Here is a 19,363-nt window from a genome sequence, read left to right as displayed (position 1 = left end):
GAGGGGACCCTCTCCATGTAGAGTAAAAACAGCTTTTATAAGATTACTGATATGACGGGAGTCTTCATCTCACATGAGCGGTCATTATTTTATGTATATGTTTCAACATTTTATTCAATTTCTTTAGAAGTAAAACAATTTTATTGAGGAAAAAATTACTGAGTGCACCTTTAATGTAATGTATAGACAGTTATCATTAATTGTTTTAAGTAAATATATCATTCTTTTGGTTGTGATCGATTTTTTTTTTAGCGAGTTGAGTCAACCACTAAATTACTCTTACAAAAAAAGCATATTTGTCACTAACTGCTAGTCACAGTGCAAAGATGTAACCAATAGAAATGATCACCGAACAAATCTCTTTGTGCACAGTTTCAGTGTTTAATCCAAGTTAATCAAAATCACAAACACAGACAAGCAGAGTGACACAAAAATAATGGTGCCTACTTCTACATAAAACAATTTCAGTTTCTCTAAATATACTTCCATAAATAGGAAAGCATTGAGTGGGAAGATTTGTGTGTGTAAATGTGCCAGGGTGGTAATTGACCGGTCATCCAACAACTGACTTGTCGATTAAGCTGCGTTCACACTGCCAGCGACACCATCCCATTAATTTTCAATGAGAGCACAGCGACTTCTGGCGACACGAGCTGTCGTGACCGTTGGTGACCAGATGTTGGCATGTCCAGCAATGTGACAAAGTTGAGACAAGTTTAACTTTATTCAAATGAAGAGCGACTTACAGGACCGACAGCCAATACGAGAGAAGACGGTAGGGCTCACGTGATCCTTCTCTCTCTCTCAGCTCCTGCAGTAATGGAAAGATCAGGGCACCCAACCTCTGCAGCAGCTCATCAAACTGGGTCCTGTCAAGCCTGAAGTACTACTGGAACCGGACTTCATCCAGCCGCAGCTCCTGCAACAGCCGGTGGTACTCACCATGCTGACCCTGAGATTGAATGGTTTTGTGGACCCAGACCGGCATTTGCATTTTCGACACAGATAAACAGCTGCTATGGCAAAGCACGCCTTGTTTCTCGTTCATCTTTGATATAAAGCATTTTATGTACTGATTCCATTTATATTTAGTCTTTTCCCTCCAAAATGTTTGTTTTTGACAAAGTCGCTAGCAGTGTGAACGTAGCTTTAGTGGGGTTGACTACTAACATTAATATTTTTAGTGGTGATGGTTTTAATGGGAGATGTAATTCTCAAATGAATTGAGACGCAACGTCTTACAGAGCATTTTTGCGTGATGATCGCTTTCTATGAATAACAGCCAGAACAGTAAAACAGAATGTATTTTCTCTTTAATGCTTTAGGTTAAGTCATTTTATGCCCGGTTGTTACAGCACAGCGAAACATCAACGATACTGTATATTTCAAGACGGTCAGTCCTCTGTCTGAGTAATGTTCCCGTATTTGTGAGGTGCTGATTCTGTCCGACACTGCTTCAATAAATATTTGCAGTAAAAAGTTTTAAGCTGCTGTATTGCGCCATCATCTTGCAGTTCTGCACTTTTGAATGTGCATTGAGCACTGACATGCACAGAACGGGGCTACTGGGGCGTAAGACCCAGCCCTTTCGTTTACGATTCTAAAGATGCCCTTGACAAATCTAAAGGTGCCCTTTTGGTGGAGGGGAGATTTAAGCCGAAGTACCTTTAAGAATGCGAGCTACAGCACAATCCCCTGCTGACAGGCTGAAGTGGGCAGCACAAAACCCCCCTCACCATGTATAAGTGCTACGCTTAGCATCCGTAAATCCACTGAAATGCATCTGATTGGGGTCAAGTAAACAACACAATGGAGCTTAATTAAAATGTACATTATTATTATTATTCTTAACACCGACTAGTCATTCAAACAAGCAACTGACTAGCTGATTTTGAAAATTGGATTGCACATCCCTATAGGGTGTGAGAGGGTGACTAATATGAATAAACCTATACAGTATTTGTGCTGTTGTCTTAGCAGATGGCTGTGTTATCACTTTATCAGTGGTGATTCATTCAAGTGCATCTGTTTACTTTAAAGTGAGTCTTCTACTCATAACACTTTTTGCTTGTATGTGGTCACACATATAGTACATTAGCGATGGGCAATATACATGTTTTTTTTGCGATAATCGGCTTAAAATGTTTTTTAACCCCCCCTGCCGAGGGTCGGTAAATATTTTAGCTTTATTGATTTTGCTTAAAAATTGTATTCATTTATTGAAACACGAAAAACATAGACAAAAGACACTTCTAAATTCAAATAGCTTTTTAAACGAAAAAGCAATAAAATAACGATGTGATCCAAAAAAATCTTATTTAACCCCTCCCCAAATCCAAACATTTACTGTCTCCAGTGGCTCCATTTGCCATCATGCAAGCATCCATCAGTAACAACAGGTGGAAAATTACTAATAGCCTACAGATTAAGAACTAAAGACAATTATAAATGTAAAGACAATAATAATCTAAATAAATAAGCCTATTGAATTCCCTTGTGTTCCCAAAATAATGCTGCCAAATCTGTGTTATCATCGAATTTGTGTTTGTATTGCGTTTTGGTAATAGTAAAGCAGCCAAAATAAAATAAAATAGAACTCAATTTTAGGCTCAAGGTGAACCTGTCTTGTATTTCTCTATGACTTAATCACTTTTGTCTTTGATTCTTTAATGCAAAGATACCTGTATATATTACTGAACCTGAAGAGTTGCGTTCACAATGAAGATGATCAGAGATAATTTGCAGCATTCTCACATATGACATTATTCTTGCAAACAGTTTTCAGACGAAGGAAACAGAGAAAAAGAGTGACATTTCTTTACATGCGTGTTTTCCACGAGACGCCTCTGAACAAACAGCAAAACAGACATAAGCACTGACGGATTTTCTTTTGCCCGTTCTTGAAAGTATAATAAAATGTGTTTCTTAAAGAAAGTGTCTTTGTGACTAACAGCATTTCTTGTTGTGTTACTCCGAGACATCTTTCAGGTCACCCACTTGTTGCAGGTAAATGAGCAAAATTACCTGCACGTGAAATACATTTAAATACATTTGGAAGAGGAGCTTGCGAACTGGATTCAGCCTCGTTGCATTTGGCAGGTCCTTACTATATATGGCCACCCTGGCCACTTTTTAATATATATGTCGACTTCCCAGATCCATGGTTTTGCTATTTCCCGATAATGTCGATCATCGTCTGTTTTTTTGACTGTGGCAATGGGCATCGGGATCTTTGTAAGACATTCTTGATATCCGATAACATCGTCCTACAGTACATGTCAACACACATATACAGAAACACACAAATAATTGGACAGCATGGAAGAACCTTAATATTCAATGATTTCAAAAGCTGTTTTTGAAAGAAGTAATTATCTGCACATTGCATGAGCGCTTTAAATCTGATAGCCTTGAGTAAGCATTAGAAATTATCTTGATTTTGCTGATACGTAATTAAACTCACTCAACCGAAGACATTACCCAAATCACTCCTGTGGCACTAACGTGTGATCAGACTGCATGTAATCAGTTCTACTGTAATGAAAGATAAAAGCAGTTAAAGATCTGCATTACATGTCAAGACCAAAACCCAGGGCATCCATTTAATAATGAGTGCATCATGTAACCACATTGAAATGATTATTCATGCAATATGCAGTGGGAATTATACAGTTCAAATTTAAATCCTTGCACTAAATCCCAAACCAGTCTTAGTCGTAATCGCTAACAAAAATGAAATTACAACATTTCCGCTAACTTAAATAAAACAGAAAAACTGAAAATAAACTAAAGTATATAATCACTCCAAACTACAAAAAAAAAAAAAGAATAAATAATGCCACAGATTCAATTTTGTTTCAGTTTTGTCAGTAGGATAGTATCTTCCAGTCGAAGTGGGTGGTTCTTGGCCAGAATAAGCTGCAATGTGGACCAGAATTTATGTCGATAAAGAAAAACCCACATATACCCCATGAACATCTGGGCCTTTTGAGTAGTGATTGTATTAATATGTTTATAATGTACTGTAGATGAATCAGCCCTGATTGTTTAAAATGTTGTGATTATTCTCGTCTTATTTCCTTGCGGTGATTAAAAGAAATGTATGTCTTCATCTCACCCGTACCATCCTGTGCTCTCTTCTTAATGGAAAATGGATTGTTGTGACAGTAAATTACTGTTTGATGTGCTGTAACAAGACAGCGATTTCCTTTGGAGAATGAGAGCAAACAATCACATAATGGCTGAAGCTAATTTAGCATCGGTTAATTGAAAGTCCTGTGTTGAGATACGTCCATGCCTTTCTGTAGTCTGCAGAGCATGTAAGCATCGCTCTGTGGTGGCTTAAAGAAGTTGTTCATTTGAGCTTCAAACTCTGGGCTGGATCCTAGGAAACAAGGTTGTTGTTGTTAGCCAAGCTGACACTGACCTACATTGCACGTGCATGCCATGGTACAGTGCTTGACCCTCAGGCATGTAATATTCATGTATCGATTAGTTTGATCTTTCCACCCTCTCTGATGGGCACTGATGTTATTTATTTATTTATTTTAAAAAAATCTTCATTATTTTAATTTCTCTGCTTAAAAACAAGGCTAAACCTGCCTAAGGTGTTTTGCTGGTTTTGGCTGATTTATCTGGCCTCCCAGCTTGGCCAAGCTTGTGTTTACCTGGTTAGGCTGGTCTGTTTGGATGGTTTTAAAGGCATTTTGCTACTTGACAGCTGGTCAGGCTAAGCAACCTGCTAAATGAGCTGATCACCAGTTTAGCTAGGATGGAAGACCAGACTAAACCTTTAGTAAACCTGGTTTAAGCTGGTCTATTTGATTTTCCTGCCTGGCCAAGCTGGTGTTTAGCTGGTTTCGGTGGTTGACCAGCTATACATTTGAAAAGTGCCCATAACCCCTCTAAAGCCATCAAAACCTAATCTAGCCTTAAGTGGTTTGCTGGTCTTAACTGGATTATCTAGTCTCCCAGACAGCTGGGAGACCAGCTGGCTGACCACTGAAACCAGTTAAACACCAGCCTGGGAATGATTAGAGACCAACTTAAACCAGAAAATGACTTAAAACCACAACAACAACAACACAAACCTACATTTTGCTGGACCTTTTTTAAGCTGTTCTAAATGGTCTCCCAAACTGGCGTTTAAATGGTTTCGATGATCGATAAGCTTGTCTCTAGTCTGAAACCTAAACCAGCCTAATGTGGTTTGCTGGTCTTAGCTGGATTACCATGTTTACCAGCCTGGCCAACTGATGTTTAGCTGGTCTGTTTTGATGGTTTTTAGAAGGGGTTTGTGCACTTGCCAGCTGGTCAGACTGGGAGACCAGCTAGAAAATGACTTTTTTTTTTTTTTTATGAAAATAAGGACATTAAATAAAGAAGAAGAAAAAAAACTAAAGTGGTTTGCTAGTCTTAGCTGGTTTGAGCTGGTCTCCCCTCTAAAACCATCACCAAACCACCACCAAACAGACCAGCTTGGCCAGGCTGGGAGACCAGCTAATCATCTTTTGGCTGGTTTAATATATATTCTGGTATATTCTGTATATTCAGCTGGGTTGTGATTCCTGTATAAAATAATCTACTTAAAAATACACCGGATATTCAAAACATGACAGTATCACCTTCCATTTCTGTTAATACAGAGAATAATGGATCATGAACAAGACCTGGCCAATGTTTTGGTTGTTCCACTTAATAAAAGCAGTACTCTTGTGAGATTCCCTGTATGATGTGCTGGCTTTGTGCTGCAACTGATCAAGATCTTTAAAGAGGTCTATTCTGCAGAGATGAAGCTAATGCCCATTGACGTACAATACTCCTGTCCTAATAGGCCAGACCGGCCTCTCCAGTCCCCTGGGGCCCAAAGTAATTGATCCTGCTATCAATAGCTCCATGCTAATCCATCAGTGAACAGCTCATGTACAGTAGGCTACTGTTCTCTCTACCTTCACGCTCTCTCTTTCTCCAATTATGTCTTCCTCTATGGCAAAACCACAAAAGTGGAGCAGTCTACAAGAGCTTGATTGTTTCCCTGCACAATGCTGTACTTCCAAAGATGTAGACCCATTGCAGTTTTGGAGCGTATCACTTCCTGCTCATGACATCAGTCTGCATAGGACTAACTTCAGGTTTTGATTTAGTTACGTTTGTTCACTGAGCGATTATGGGGAAGATGAAGAAATGGCGGTTTCCTTTAGTCCCACACTTTGCCACCTTGAGGGGCAAGATGCTCTCTCGGCGGAAGAGCGTCGAGGGTCTGTGCGCGAGCACTCTATTGGGGGTTTTGCACACTAGAACCTGGTTATTGGATGCCCACTTGGTGTACCTGCTGGAACAGACTCAAGCAGGTCCCACTCCACCTCCTCGTACTCACTCGCTCTGCTCTTTCTCTCGAACTTCCTCTACAGATGGAGGGAACGAGGACACCTCAGATCAACAGACCTCCATCCATGATCCCCTTCACACATTTACTGGACAAGGTAAGATATGGTTTAGCTCTGTCTGTATGTTTCCCATATCTTTCAGAATATATTCCAAGTCTCATACTAATTCATTGTCTTAAGAGTAATTATGTAAAACTTATGCATGTTAATTTATGTGCAATATAAATGGAGAAATTATGAAGACTATGCACATCTTTATCTAAATGAGCACAGCTGTCAAGCTCCAAAAAGGACAAAATGCAACAAATAGTATCCTGAAGTAGTGCGCTATATTCCAAGTCATAATTTAAGACTGTATTCACTTATAATCTTCACCTGCACTAAAACTCGATTCCCAAAAAACTTGGGGCCACAATACAACTTTGTACTTTAATAGCATGCTGTTGATTTTGTACTTGGGTTGACAAGTACAATTATTAGGAAGATTACCAATATTTTTTGCACTGAATCTGTTTAGGCACGTGTACTGGTACATTTTGCCTGCAGGAATTTTGTATTGGCTGTGCAATGATTCGTGCAGAGATCATTACATTCAAATACAGATGATAAACAAAATATAATTTTCAACCATATTACTTATGTCTGCTGTGTTCTTGTTTAAAGGTAATTTAGTCTGCAAATCAAGTAGTAACAATATTTTATTTGATGTAAATTTTAACCATTTAAAGGTTACTTATTTGTAATCTGTGGACGCATGAATTTTCAATTTAAGAAGTTTATTGCCTCAGTTGGTCATGTGACCCGCTTTTTGTAAAATAAAATAGCTTTTTTTTTTTCATTTTAATATATTTATTTTATCATTTTAAGTTGTTAAAAATGCAATTCATTTCTTAAGGTATGGAATATTTTTACAGTGAAAACATATACTTTAAAAAACTTTTGTGATTTTTCCTTTTTCTTTTTTTTCTCTTATTATTATTATAGCTTATATAGTTTTATTTGACAGCTTTAAAATCCATTGTTATAACATCATTTAATATGTGAACTGAAAACACTGTCTATTGTAATCATACCAGGAACAGTTTACCCAAAATTCCTATTATTTACTCCCTCATGCCATCCCAGATGCATTGTTCTTGATTGGCAGAATTTCGTGAAATGCACTGCTGAAAAAATACAAAGACAATACTTCTTTTAAGCACACATTGTAAGTGGAGTTTATATCAGTGCCTGAGTCTTCATTAAGTTATGATTTTTACATTATGTTTGTGAGGTAATAGTTTGATCGGTTGTTTTGCCAATTTAAGCAGATTACTAGATTTAATGGTGTTAAATATGTAAAGCTATTTTTAATATCAGCTCCTGTTTTTTAACTATGTTGTGTGCAGTCGACAAACTGTGGGAAAAAGATAAATCTGCTGTGTTCATTTTACTGACACTTTTTTATACATGAAAATTTACGGACGTCATTGAACTCATTATAATTATTATTAGACTATTATTGTTGTCTTTTGATAAAAGTCATGTTTAGCAGCTCACAAACTGTAGAGAAATGATAGATTTGCTTTGTTCTTATAATGCTTAAAACCTCTACCAAAATCTCTTTGTAGGTCTGCCCAGATGTGTATGACTTTCTTCTTCTGAACAGAAATGAAGATTTCAGCTCTGTAGGTCCATACAATGCAAGTGAATGCGTGAGTGACCAGAACTCAAAAAAGTATATAAAAGGCCACATAAAAGTAATCCATATGAATCCAGTGGTTAAATCCATGTTTTCACAAGCAATATGATAAGTGTGAGTGAGAATCAATATTTAAGTCATTTTTACTATAAATGTCCACTTTCACTTCAACATTCTTCTTTTGTTTTTGGCAACTCGCATTCCTTGTGCATATCGCCAGCTTCTAGTCGGGGAGGAGAATTTATATATATATTAGGGCTGTCAATCGATAAAAAATGTTAGCGAATTAATTACATGGTGTCCCGATTAATTAATCGCATTTAATCACATATACAAATATTTGCTGAGAAAGCCCCTCATATAACAATAATCCAATATATAATGATGAAATTATACATAGTTATCTTTAAATATTTCAAAATTAATATATATAAATAAAAAATATTCAGATAATTAAAATGTATTACATTCTTGTGGCAGAAGAGTAAATCATTGATAAGACAATTCAAAAAGCATCTTAAGAATACAATGTATTGTTTACTACCATATTATTGATCATAAGTCAATTATTGGCATACAGTTCACAGCAATCCATTTCACAAGAGAATTTGTCAATCAGCTGTTTAAGGACCCGTCAATTTACACCTGCGTCAGACATGCTTGTGTAGCGTCTTGGGTGCGTTGTGTTATAAACATAAATTTTTTAGGTCACTGTGTCAAGTTAAATATAGTTTTAATACTTAGAACAAATCTTGAGATCCTTTCAAGTGTTTTGAACGCAAGAACATAACGCATGTTTGTGTTCTTCTGTCTGCTGGATGGTTGTTTTCTTCACTGTATAAACTGCTTGTTGCTCATACAGCTGAAATTTCACTTACTGCCCTCTGGAGTAAACAGGTGGTACTACAAGCTTGCATTTCTCAGGAATCTTCCTTATTACAATCCGGGGGCATTGCAATTAATTGCGTAATTTATTTTAACACGTTATTTTTAATAAAATTAATCAGAATGGGAAAGAAAGGTGATTTAAGCAATTTTGAGCGTGGCATGGTTGTTGGTGCCAGACGGGCCGGTCTGAGTATTTCACAATCTGCTCAGTTACTGGGATTTTCACGCACAACCATTTCTAGGGTTTACAAAGAATGGTGTGAAAAGGAAAAACATCCAGTATGCGGCAGTCCTGTGGGCTGAAAATGCCTTGTTGATGCTAGAGGTCAGAGGAGAATGGGCCGACTGATTCAAGCTGATAGAAGAGCAACTTTGCCTGAAATAACCACTCATTACAACCGAGGTATGCAGCAAAGCATTTGTGAAGCCACAACACGCACAACCTTCAGGCGGATGGGCTACAACAGCAGAAGACCCAACCGGGTACCACTCATCTCCACTACAAATAGGAAAAAGAGGCTACAATTTGCACTGGAGTCTTTTATATATCTTTTATGCTGCCTTTATGTGCTTTTTGGGGTTTCACATTTCTGGCCACTATTCACTTGCATTGTGTGGACCAACAGAGCTGAAATATTCTTCTAAAAATCTTAATTTGTGTTCTGCAGATGAAAGAAAGTCAGACACATCTGGGGTGACATGATGGTGAGTAAATGATGAGAGAATTTTCATTTTTGAGTGAAATATTCCTTTAATTCCATATTTTGGACACGTGTCGTCCAATCATATAGGTGGCAGTATAGACAGTGACTGTGCCTTTGAGGGTGACTATGCTGTACCTCCCATCTCCATGGCTGAGGGGCTGCAGCACATCCATATGATGGAGGGGATGTCCCGTTCTCTCCCCTCATCCCCTTTACTTGCCCACCAGATCATCAGCTCAAGAATGCCTCCCATGAGGAAGGTCTTCAGCATGACCAGAGGTACATACGCAACACTGAACATAAACTATGATGTCACACAAAGTGACAGACTCACAGCCAATCAGAAGTCATTTGATGTACAATGTACAGTTAAGAGGAGCAGAATTGTGGACGATTGAGATTTCACAGTGGGCAGTGCGCAGTATGCCGCAAAACAGAAACCAAGCGGCCAACAAAATGTCCAATAGCTTGTTGTTGTCTCTCGGCTGGTAAGATTTACATGCAAAGTGGCATTCATACTGAAAGCACCATTCCCCCTTACAATCCCCTTAAGATCAATGATGTCATGTATTATTTAGAACTAATCATGCAGGTAAAATATTACATTTTCTACGTTGGATAAATAACAGATTTTAAATAAGGGCTTTTAACTGGTCAGAATCAGATTTCAACATGTTTTAGGTTGCCAGAGTTCTATAGGTGAAATCCGTCAGTTTGATCTGGACATTTGCACAGTTTGGAAATATTCTGCCAGGGAGACACTTTAGTCACGCAATCTGGCAACCTTGAGCATGCAAGCTCTCTCTCCACTGCAAAAAGATGCAGTTTTTCTGAAAACACTGACAAACAGGTACATCGGAGTTTAGCAATGGGTTGACTTGTCCTTCCTAGTGTCTGGCAAACAGATTTTGTTTTCTTCACAGCAAGAGCCGTAAAGTCTGGGATAGCTGTTGCTTTAGGGTTAGTCTGTCTGTTTTTATTTCAATATAATGTATGTAAATTTATTTTTCACATGAAACTTACGCCACTGAAGGTAATGCAAGTTTGAAAACGTTTCGCACACTTTCAAAAATGGCCAAGAAAACAGTTCAAGAAAATATTTTGTCTTTCTTTAAAGAGAAGGAAACAGAAGGTAAGATATTGCTATGACGAGTGTACAACATGTACATGTTTTTAATTTAAATCATTTTCTGCATTTTGCCCATAAAACGCTTTTGTCTGTATTCCATGGTCTAAATCACTGAGATAATTTTTTTCCACATTCTGATGGTTGATGTGAACATGAACTGAAGCTCCTGACCTGTATCTTCATGATTTTATGCACAGCACTGCTGCCACACGATTGGCTGATTAGATAATCACATGGAAGTTTGTTGGTGCCAGACGGGCTGATTATTTCTTTAACTGCTGATCTCATAGGATTATTATTATAATGTGGTGCAAAAAATAAAAAACATCTAGTGAGTGGCAGTTCTGTGGATGGAAATGCCTTGTTGATGAAAGAGGTCAACGGAGAATGGCCAGACTGGTTTGAACTGACAAAGTCTACGGTAACTCAGATAACTGCTCTGTACAATTGTGTTGAGAAGAATATCATCTTAGAAAGCAATTCTGTGATGCAGGTTGGCATTGTTTTGGCGGCATGAGGGGGACCTACACAATATTAGGCAGGTGGTTTTAATGTTGTGACTGATCGGTGTAATTATTCTGGCAACCATTTTTTTTGCAGTGTGGGGCTTCAAGTAAAAAATGTCATGAGGTGTCCAGAGACAAAAATAGAGTCAAAGCATCATTAAAAGATAAAATTCCTTCCTTGAAAAAATGTGTTTGAAAACTTTTTGGAAATTAATTATTGCATTGTTTTATACTCTCATGTATTCAAGGTGCAATTAAAGTATTATAGTAGTTTTTACTTGACAATTTTTAAGTTTTATTTATTTTTTTGTAGAAAATGCAATAGTTTTTCAAAAATGTATGACAAAAAGATTTCATTTCTGTGAACATGACAAGTGTTTTAAACAACATTTCAACATTTTGTCTCATTTTAACACCTTGAACTATTATTATATAATTATACAATTGACAATAATATAATTATATAATTATAAATATATGACAACACCAGCCTCCTTGAATTGTTTTTTTTTACAAACACCACTGGTGACAATAATTGCAAAAAGAGTGCAGACAGTGATCCTCCTATTCAGTGGGAACGCCTACTAGAAACCAACTGCGCAGAGACATGGCGACCTCTAAAATGTAATGGCTGGCAGTGTGAACACCCCCAAAGAGAAAGGTTTAATGGCTTTTTTGCTTTATCACCAGACAAAATTCATACTTAAAATGTTCCTAAGGGACTGGTTTCAAGATTGTTGTTTTAATTATGGTGCCATTATGCAAAGATGCAAAAATGCTGCTGTGCCAGTAAATAGCTGGTGTTGCATGTGTCCACTAGGGTGTGCCAGTCTCATATTCCTGTTGATGCTTAAAACACTTCATAGCAGCGTCAGAAATGAAGTTTTACATTAAGGGGGAATATTTGGCACCTGGATTTGATTTCAAGGTTTTTTGTCTTTTTTTTTATTTAAGTCATATTTTATTGTGACCATTTAAATCATTCAAAAACAGTCTTATCTGTTTTTGTGAAATAGGTTAATTTGTAGCATTTTTGCCTCAAGCAGATTCATTTGTTGAACAGATTTCATGTTGATGCTTTTTGTCTGTAATAAATATGGACATGTCCCGCTGTTCATCGTAGCCTCAGGTAGAGAAGGAAATACGGCTGTAGGATGGCAAACTTTCCTGACTAGCATTCAAAGCGTAAGACCTTCTCCTCTGAGTTCTGAAGGAGCAGATTGCTAGCGCCCAACCCCCAAGGAGAGAATAATACATTTGATTGGTCTGATTGTCTGTCACTCTACTAATACAAGTGAATAACTGAACCCTTTAGAATGTACTGTGAGGGGGACGCAGTAACGTAGAGTTACAGAGCAATAATGAGCTGTTTTGATTTGTTGCCAGGGACAGCTTACACTTACACTCTTACATCAAACAGGAACAGTGCAGAGATATTTATGGTAGTCTAAGTCTACATTACATATAAGTTGTTTTTGAAGTTGTATATTTATATATTTTAATGCATTTATTTATTTAATGCACATTCTACATTATTAAATAAACATGGGAAAGAATGTTTCATAATTTTAATAACATTTCCGTCTCTGTTTATGTGACCCCTTCTCTGAAGGTTTTGAAGGGGCTGACTGCACGCCACTGCTCTCCATGTAACTATTTTTTATGAATGTATGCAGTTGTGTGTGCGTTTGCTTGTGTTTGAGCCATTTAAGTTTAAATGCATTAAACTACTGTTAATAACTTTCAAAACAGCTTTATTTTCATTCCATTGCCCAGTTTGCACCATAAATCTGAATAATAAATCCATTGCGTTTTTTTATCATCAACTACCTTTTTTGTGCATTATTATATGGATTTTCCAACACACTCTCATGGCGAAATCATCAGGATTCATATGACTTTTCTAAATTTGGCTATTCGTTTGATATCGTGCAACTGCACTCGTTTGAATTCCAATGACTTTCACTACAGCCAATGGTAAATGGTCTGCACTTATATAGCGCCGACACTTCGGCATGTGTAGTCATGTGGGCCGGGATCCTGCGATTAGTGGCCGACCCGCTCTACCAACTGAGCCGACGTCGCTGGACATCGTTTCCATCTAATATGCGACAATTACATGCTTCTGTGGCATAATATTAATAAGTATTTCCTTAACGCCTCGTGCTCGGAACTCGCGTTTACTTCCGCATTAGACATCCGGGAATTTGCACATGATGAAGTCGTATGAGTTTATGTGAACAACATCATGCGAGACTATACGAAATAGCCAACTCGTAAATTATGTGTTAATTTTCATGAGATCGGTTTGGGATTTCCTTGTGTAGCCTTAACCTTCTCACCATGTGGGTGGCTTAAAGATGCATTCAGTAGTTTGGAGCCAATTTAAAATGTTTTACACATAAACTAATTAATTGTGTTTTTGTTAAGTTTGATCGAAATGGTGTACACTCACATGAGATAAAGACAGAACTCATAATAGTTTTCTATAAAAAGTGTTTTATTCTGCATGGTGCAGGTCACCCCCTTCAATGTGTTTCACCATGTTGAAATCCCATGACCCGTGTTGTTTCAATAAACATCAAAGAAGAGAATCCTCACACTCATTGGCTCCCGCCTGTGTAGATACTCTTGGCTATGCATAGAACATTGTAGTTTGATGACGCGAAGAGCGAAAAGAATCAGAATGAGTTTTATTGCTAAGTAGGAATTTGTCATGGTGACCGAACACAAAGAGACATACTTATTTACCATGCTTTACCAGCAGAGACAATGGGAGGTCCAGTAGCTGTACTGCTGAAGAAGCAATAAAAGGTCTGAAGCAACTTGCTTCAAGCAAGAAGACAGAAAGACCAGCAAAGGCAAAAAACTTGAGTAAAAATTGGTAACGGTAAGGCATCTACGTCTTCATTAGTTTAGTGCAAAGTAGCTTTTAAATTTGATCATCAAAAACAATTCTAATCTTTCCTTTTCCATAACATACTGTATTACTAGATAATTGAGGTTCATTTTTATGCTAAGCAGTTCTTTATAAAGATAATAACTGTCTTTAGAAATAATGTGAAATTTAGACAGTCTCCAAAGATTAGTGATATGAGGGACAATAAAAATCTGTCCTTAACAGTAGAGCATGTTCACTTGATTTCTGATGTTTGTTTTTATGTAAAGCAATTATATTATATGAGTAATAAATAACTTCAGAAATTACCTCAAACTCCGACATTTTCCAGATGCAAATATATTCCAAAGCTGAATGGGGTAGCAGAGACGATCGTGCTGATCCACATCGAATGATGGCAGTATAGCATCTAACACCACTGACACATTGGTACTGCTCTGGAAGAGCAGTGCTAATGCTAGCTAGAGAACTAATGAAAGCCTCTTTAATTGTATATTTTATATAAAGAACACCCCTACAATTTGCAATGTTTATCAAATAGGCATGTGTCTTACTGTTGGTCTAGAAACAAAAAGATTGTTCTTGTCCTGATTATGAATTCTTACAAAAGAAAGTGTATCCATTAATTTTCGTTTGCTGTGAATTAAAGTTCATTTGAGAATTTAGGCACCGAAAAAGACAGCAGTATTACTGAATCACTGAATGGTCAACAAGTCACTGAATGGTTCTTTGATTGCTCTTTATGATGTTAATATGTTTCACTGCTATGATTTAAGGTTCACTTTCATTCAGATTGGATGATAAGTTTCAGAATTTGGCTAGTTTACAGAAAACAAAATGGTAGCACCATCATTTGTTTAAAGCTGAAGGGGGGAAGGGAAAATGATAACACTCACACCCATACAGATGACATAACATCAAAAAGGGTATTTTTAGGCAGTGTTAAGCGGTGTCTTCACGGAGTCGCATGGCGCCATGAGAGGTTCAGAAGTGTGAACAGCGAGCTCTGCGCACTTCGCTAGTTTTAATACTTTTTGTGTCATAAACCGGTGAGATTCGATACACTCTGATTCTTAACTGTTCTAGGAAGACAATATGTCAAAGAATGCCAAATCCTCTGGCTCTGGAGACGTTAAAAGACTTACGAGCTGAAGCCCCTGAGCAGCAGGCTGAAAGTGATGGACAGTAAAGTGATGGAAATTCACCATCAATTGATGAACGTGTTGGCAATGCTGACGAAGGTCATTGCTGACTTGGAGGATCTTGCTGTAATACGTCAATTGATCACTGCCATGGAGATGAATTCACTGAGATGTTAACAAGAGTGGCGGATATCAAGAAACGGATCGATTATTTGGAGTCATCGGAGAGAGAAAATGAGCTGCTAAGTCACTAGTGACCAAGACAGATTGGAGCGTGTCTGGGAAAAGTTGGAACACATGGAGAATCGTAACTGGTGAAATAACACAGAAATTGTTGGAATTCCTAAGGATGAAGAAGGCAGAGATTTGGTGAAATTCCTAGATGGGCACTTCCTGAGTCCACTTAACATAACAGGCCATAAGCTGGAAATTGAGCAAGCTCACAGAGTTCCAGCTCAGAGATCCACGGAGGGAGACAGGCCCCGATCAATTCTGACCAAATTTCTGAGATTATCCGATAAAGATCTTGTGTTATGTGAGGCAAGGAGTAAATGAAGGCTTTCTCAGAAGAACCACAGCATTTTATTGTTCCCAGACTTTGCAAATTCGACAAGAGAGAAATGTGATCGATTCAAGGAATGAAAAAAAAACTCTTACATCAACGGAAGGTCGCTTTTGCACTGATTTTCCGGGCCAAATTCAGAATAGATACTAAGGATGGCTACGACATTGGAGTGAATAGGTTACATGTCGCACTCATGAAACAGCATGGAATGTGCCGGATCACTGAACATTCGTTTGACTGCTCGAGGAAACTGAATGTTTTTTTTGTGCTGGTTCCACTAGCAGCTGGAACTTGTTTTGTGGAGGAACACACCTTTTGGTCATGTGGATGAATTTACACATTCTTTGTGTTTATTCCACCTATTGGCTGGAATTTGTTTTATTGATTATTTTCTGTCTCACAAAATTTGTATAGAAGTACCGGACTTGAGTAATCCTACGGCAAAGTTGTTGCGGGGGCTCTCGTAGGCATACATGGACTGTTTGAATTTAGAGGGAAGGATGCCTGTTGGCGCAGTCGTTTTACTTTTTTCAGTTTTTTTTTTTTCTGGGGGATGTCCGGGGTTTGATTGTTGCACCTATGTAGGAATGTGGTCTTTCTAATTTTATTTTTGACACAATCTATTTTTTCTAAAATGTCAAAATGTGAAATTTTAATATGAGTGGATTGTCTCTCTCCACGTGGAATGTGAATGGGTTGGGGCACCCATAAAAAGTGTATTTTTTTCTTAAACGTGAGAAATATGATATAGTGTTTCTTCAGAAAAATGCTTCTTTCCCTGAAGGAAGCTGAAAAATTTGGGAATATATGGGGTGGACATGTTTTCTTTAGTGCTGGCTCAAGTAAGAGTAGGGGAGTTATTATACTGATAAATAAACATCTACAATTCAAATGTCTCAAACAGATTAAAGATAAATTATTAAGTAATTTTTGTTTTAGCAGAAATTCTGGGGCAAAGGTTGAATTTGGCTAATATTTATGTACCTAACACTGATGATCAGGGCTTTTTTAATTGATCTTGAAGGGATGTTGCAAGCCGCTGGCACCCCTCATGACATAACATTTGAGGAGACTTGAATCTTTTGATTGACTCAGTCCTTGATCATAGTGAAGCAAAAGTGTGCAAGCACCCTAGAGCAACAGTGACGCTTCACAGGATGTGGTCTTACAGATATTTGGAGACTTTTGAACACATCTGGTAGGGGACTATAAATTATTTTCATCAGTCTATAAGATTTATTCTAGAATAGTTTTTTTTTTTATATCTAAATCCCTTATTTCATCTATTGTTGAGTGCTCAATTGGAAACATATTAGACTCAGATCACACCCTGGTGAGTTTAGAGATGTTGCCACATACAGAGAAAAAGAAATGAAATAGTTGGTGTTTTACTTTTTGTAAAATCCTGAATTCAGATCATACAGAACAGATCATACAGAGGTGTGCCTCCAAAAAAAAAATCCAAAGTACGAGAACATGTGGATTTTGAAGGAATTATTGAGCTGAAGTGCCAAATGTTGTCTGATGGCCAGAGAGAGTCTTTTTCTACCATTCCCTCAGTGAAATCTGCAGGTGGGGATATATTTACCTCATCCGGTGATATTAATAATGCTTTTAAAGAATTCTATATTGATCTCTATAGTTCCACGTCTTCGTCTACTGATGAAGATATTAGAAAATGTGTGGAACCATTAGAACTCCCTAAACTGACGACTGAGCAAAAAATTATCTTTATTCTGTGTTAACATTGGAGGAGCTTGGCGAGGTAATTAAGGAGGCTCCGGGGCCAGACGGCTTTGCCACTGAATTTTTTAGATCTTATGCTACAGAACTGCCTAGCCACTTTTGCTAGAAGTTTATACAGAATCATTAAAGAATGGAAAGCATCTGCCAACCATGACACAAGCCCGGATCAGTCTGATTCCTAAAAAGGACAAAGATACAAGCGAGTGTAGGAGTTACCATCCAATTTCCCTGATACAGCTAGACATAAAAATATTGTCAAATATTTTGGCTGACCGATAAAGTTATGACATCTTTTATACATATAAATCAGGTGGGGTTTACTCTGGGCCGCAGATCTTCAGATAACAATAGGTGTTTCATCAATATCATGTGGTCAGTGGCGACTCCGGTCGCTGCCATCTCACATCTCACCGAAAAGGTTTTTGATATTGTAGAATGCGATTATCTTTTTAAGATTTTGTAAATATACGGGTTCGGGAATACTTTTACTGGATGGATTAAGTTACTTTATAGACACCCGGTAGCAGCGGGTGACTAATTTCAGATTATTTTACTCTGGATAGGGGCACCCGGTATGTTTGCCCTATTTCCCCATTATTGTTCTGTCTTGCCCTGGAACCATTAGCAGCCGCGATAAGAAAGGAATGACTTTCCATGGGTGGTGGCGGGAGGTATGGCACAATTTATTATTCATCTCCGCCCCTACTAGATCTGTGCCTTGCCTCCACAGAATTAATATTTCCTTTTCTAAGTTTCAATTGGTCTAAATCCGAAGCTTTGTCTCTGATAGCGTACAGCCCGATAACGGCTTTTCAGCCAGGTGCCTTTCAGTGGACCAAACAGGGCATTAAGTATTTGGGTATTTTATTCCCTGCAAATTTGTGTGATTTAGTTAATGTTGACCCTTTAATAAAAAGGTTTTCAAGTGATGTGGGCAGGTGTGCTTCATTACATTAATCTAAAATTGGGAAGGTTAATGTTATTAAAATGAATTGTATTCCAAAATTCAACTATCTGCTACAGTGTCTCCCTGTAGATGTCCCCCTCTCTTATTTCAAGCAATTTGATAGTATAGTGAAGTCCTTCATTTGGAATGGTAAACATCACAGATTACATTTCAGTAAGCTGCATAGGCCGATTGACAAAGGTGAGCTAGGCCTATCCAAGATTTCTTTGCCATTGCAAAGCCTTTCTATCACACTAACTGGAGAAGTTAAGTTACGCCCTATTATCTCGCATTTGCACTCAGTATGGACATAAGTGTCCAGAGTGATTCATTCAGACATTTATTTAAATGTTGCCTCGAGCATATGGCTGAACCCAAAATTATGTATTAATAAGTCCCCTTTCTGCTTGTCAGAGTGGATTGTGATGGGGGTTTCTACACTCTGTGACCTACATGAGAGTGGAGTGTTAAGATCTTTGAAAATGAATGCGTAATAGTGGGGATTACTTATTGGTTCTGTTTGAATACGTTTTGCTGTTCTTTGTTTAATATATGAATCAATAAAAAAACAATTATCACAAAAAGGGTATTTTTAGACTCTGAAAGGAATTGTTCATCTAAAAATGTAAAAATAAAATAAAAATAAATAATCATAATTTACCTCATTTTGTTCCAAACCTTTATTACTCTCTAAATTCCATAGAACACAAAGGGAAATGTGAAGTACACACTGACAGCCTCAGTCACCATTCGTTTTCATTATATGGAGAA

At 37.6% G+C, this 19,363-nt stretch overlaps 1 protein-coding gene across 4 annotated transcripts in view; it reads left to right on the top strand.

Annotated features, from left to right (window-relative positions):
• LOC127633782 (protein TANC2-like) overlaps positions 1-19,363 on the top strand; it is a 203,351-nt gene that overhangs the window by 86,125 nt on the left and 97,863 nt on the right. For all 4 annotated transcript variants that reach the window (XM_052113089.1, XM_052113091.1, XM_052113090.1 and 1 more), the window contains exons 3-4: positions 6,411-6,482; positions 9,747-9,938. In XM_052113089.1, the coding sequence (XP_051969049.1) occupies positions 6,411-6,482; positions 9,747-9,938 (264 nt within the window). The remainder of the gene's footprint in view (positions 1-6,410; positions 6,483-9,746; positions 9,939-19,363) is intronic.

Source organism: Xyrauchen texanus, chromosome 40 (genome assembly GCF_025860055.1).
Source record: "Xyrauchen texanus isolate HMW12.3.18 chromosome 40, RBS_HiC_50CHRs, whole genome shotgun sequence".
In the NCBI taxonomy this organism is placed as follows: Eukaryota; Metazoa; Chordata; class Actinopteri; order Cypriniformes; family Catostomidae; genus Xyrauchen; species Xyrauchen texanus.
The sequence above is the reverse complement of the archived record's forward strand: the minus strand, read 5'-3'. Positions and strand labels throughout refer to the sequence as shown.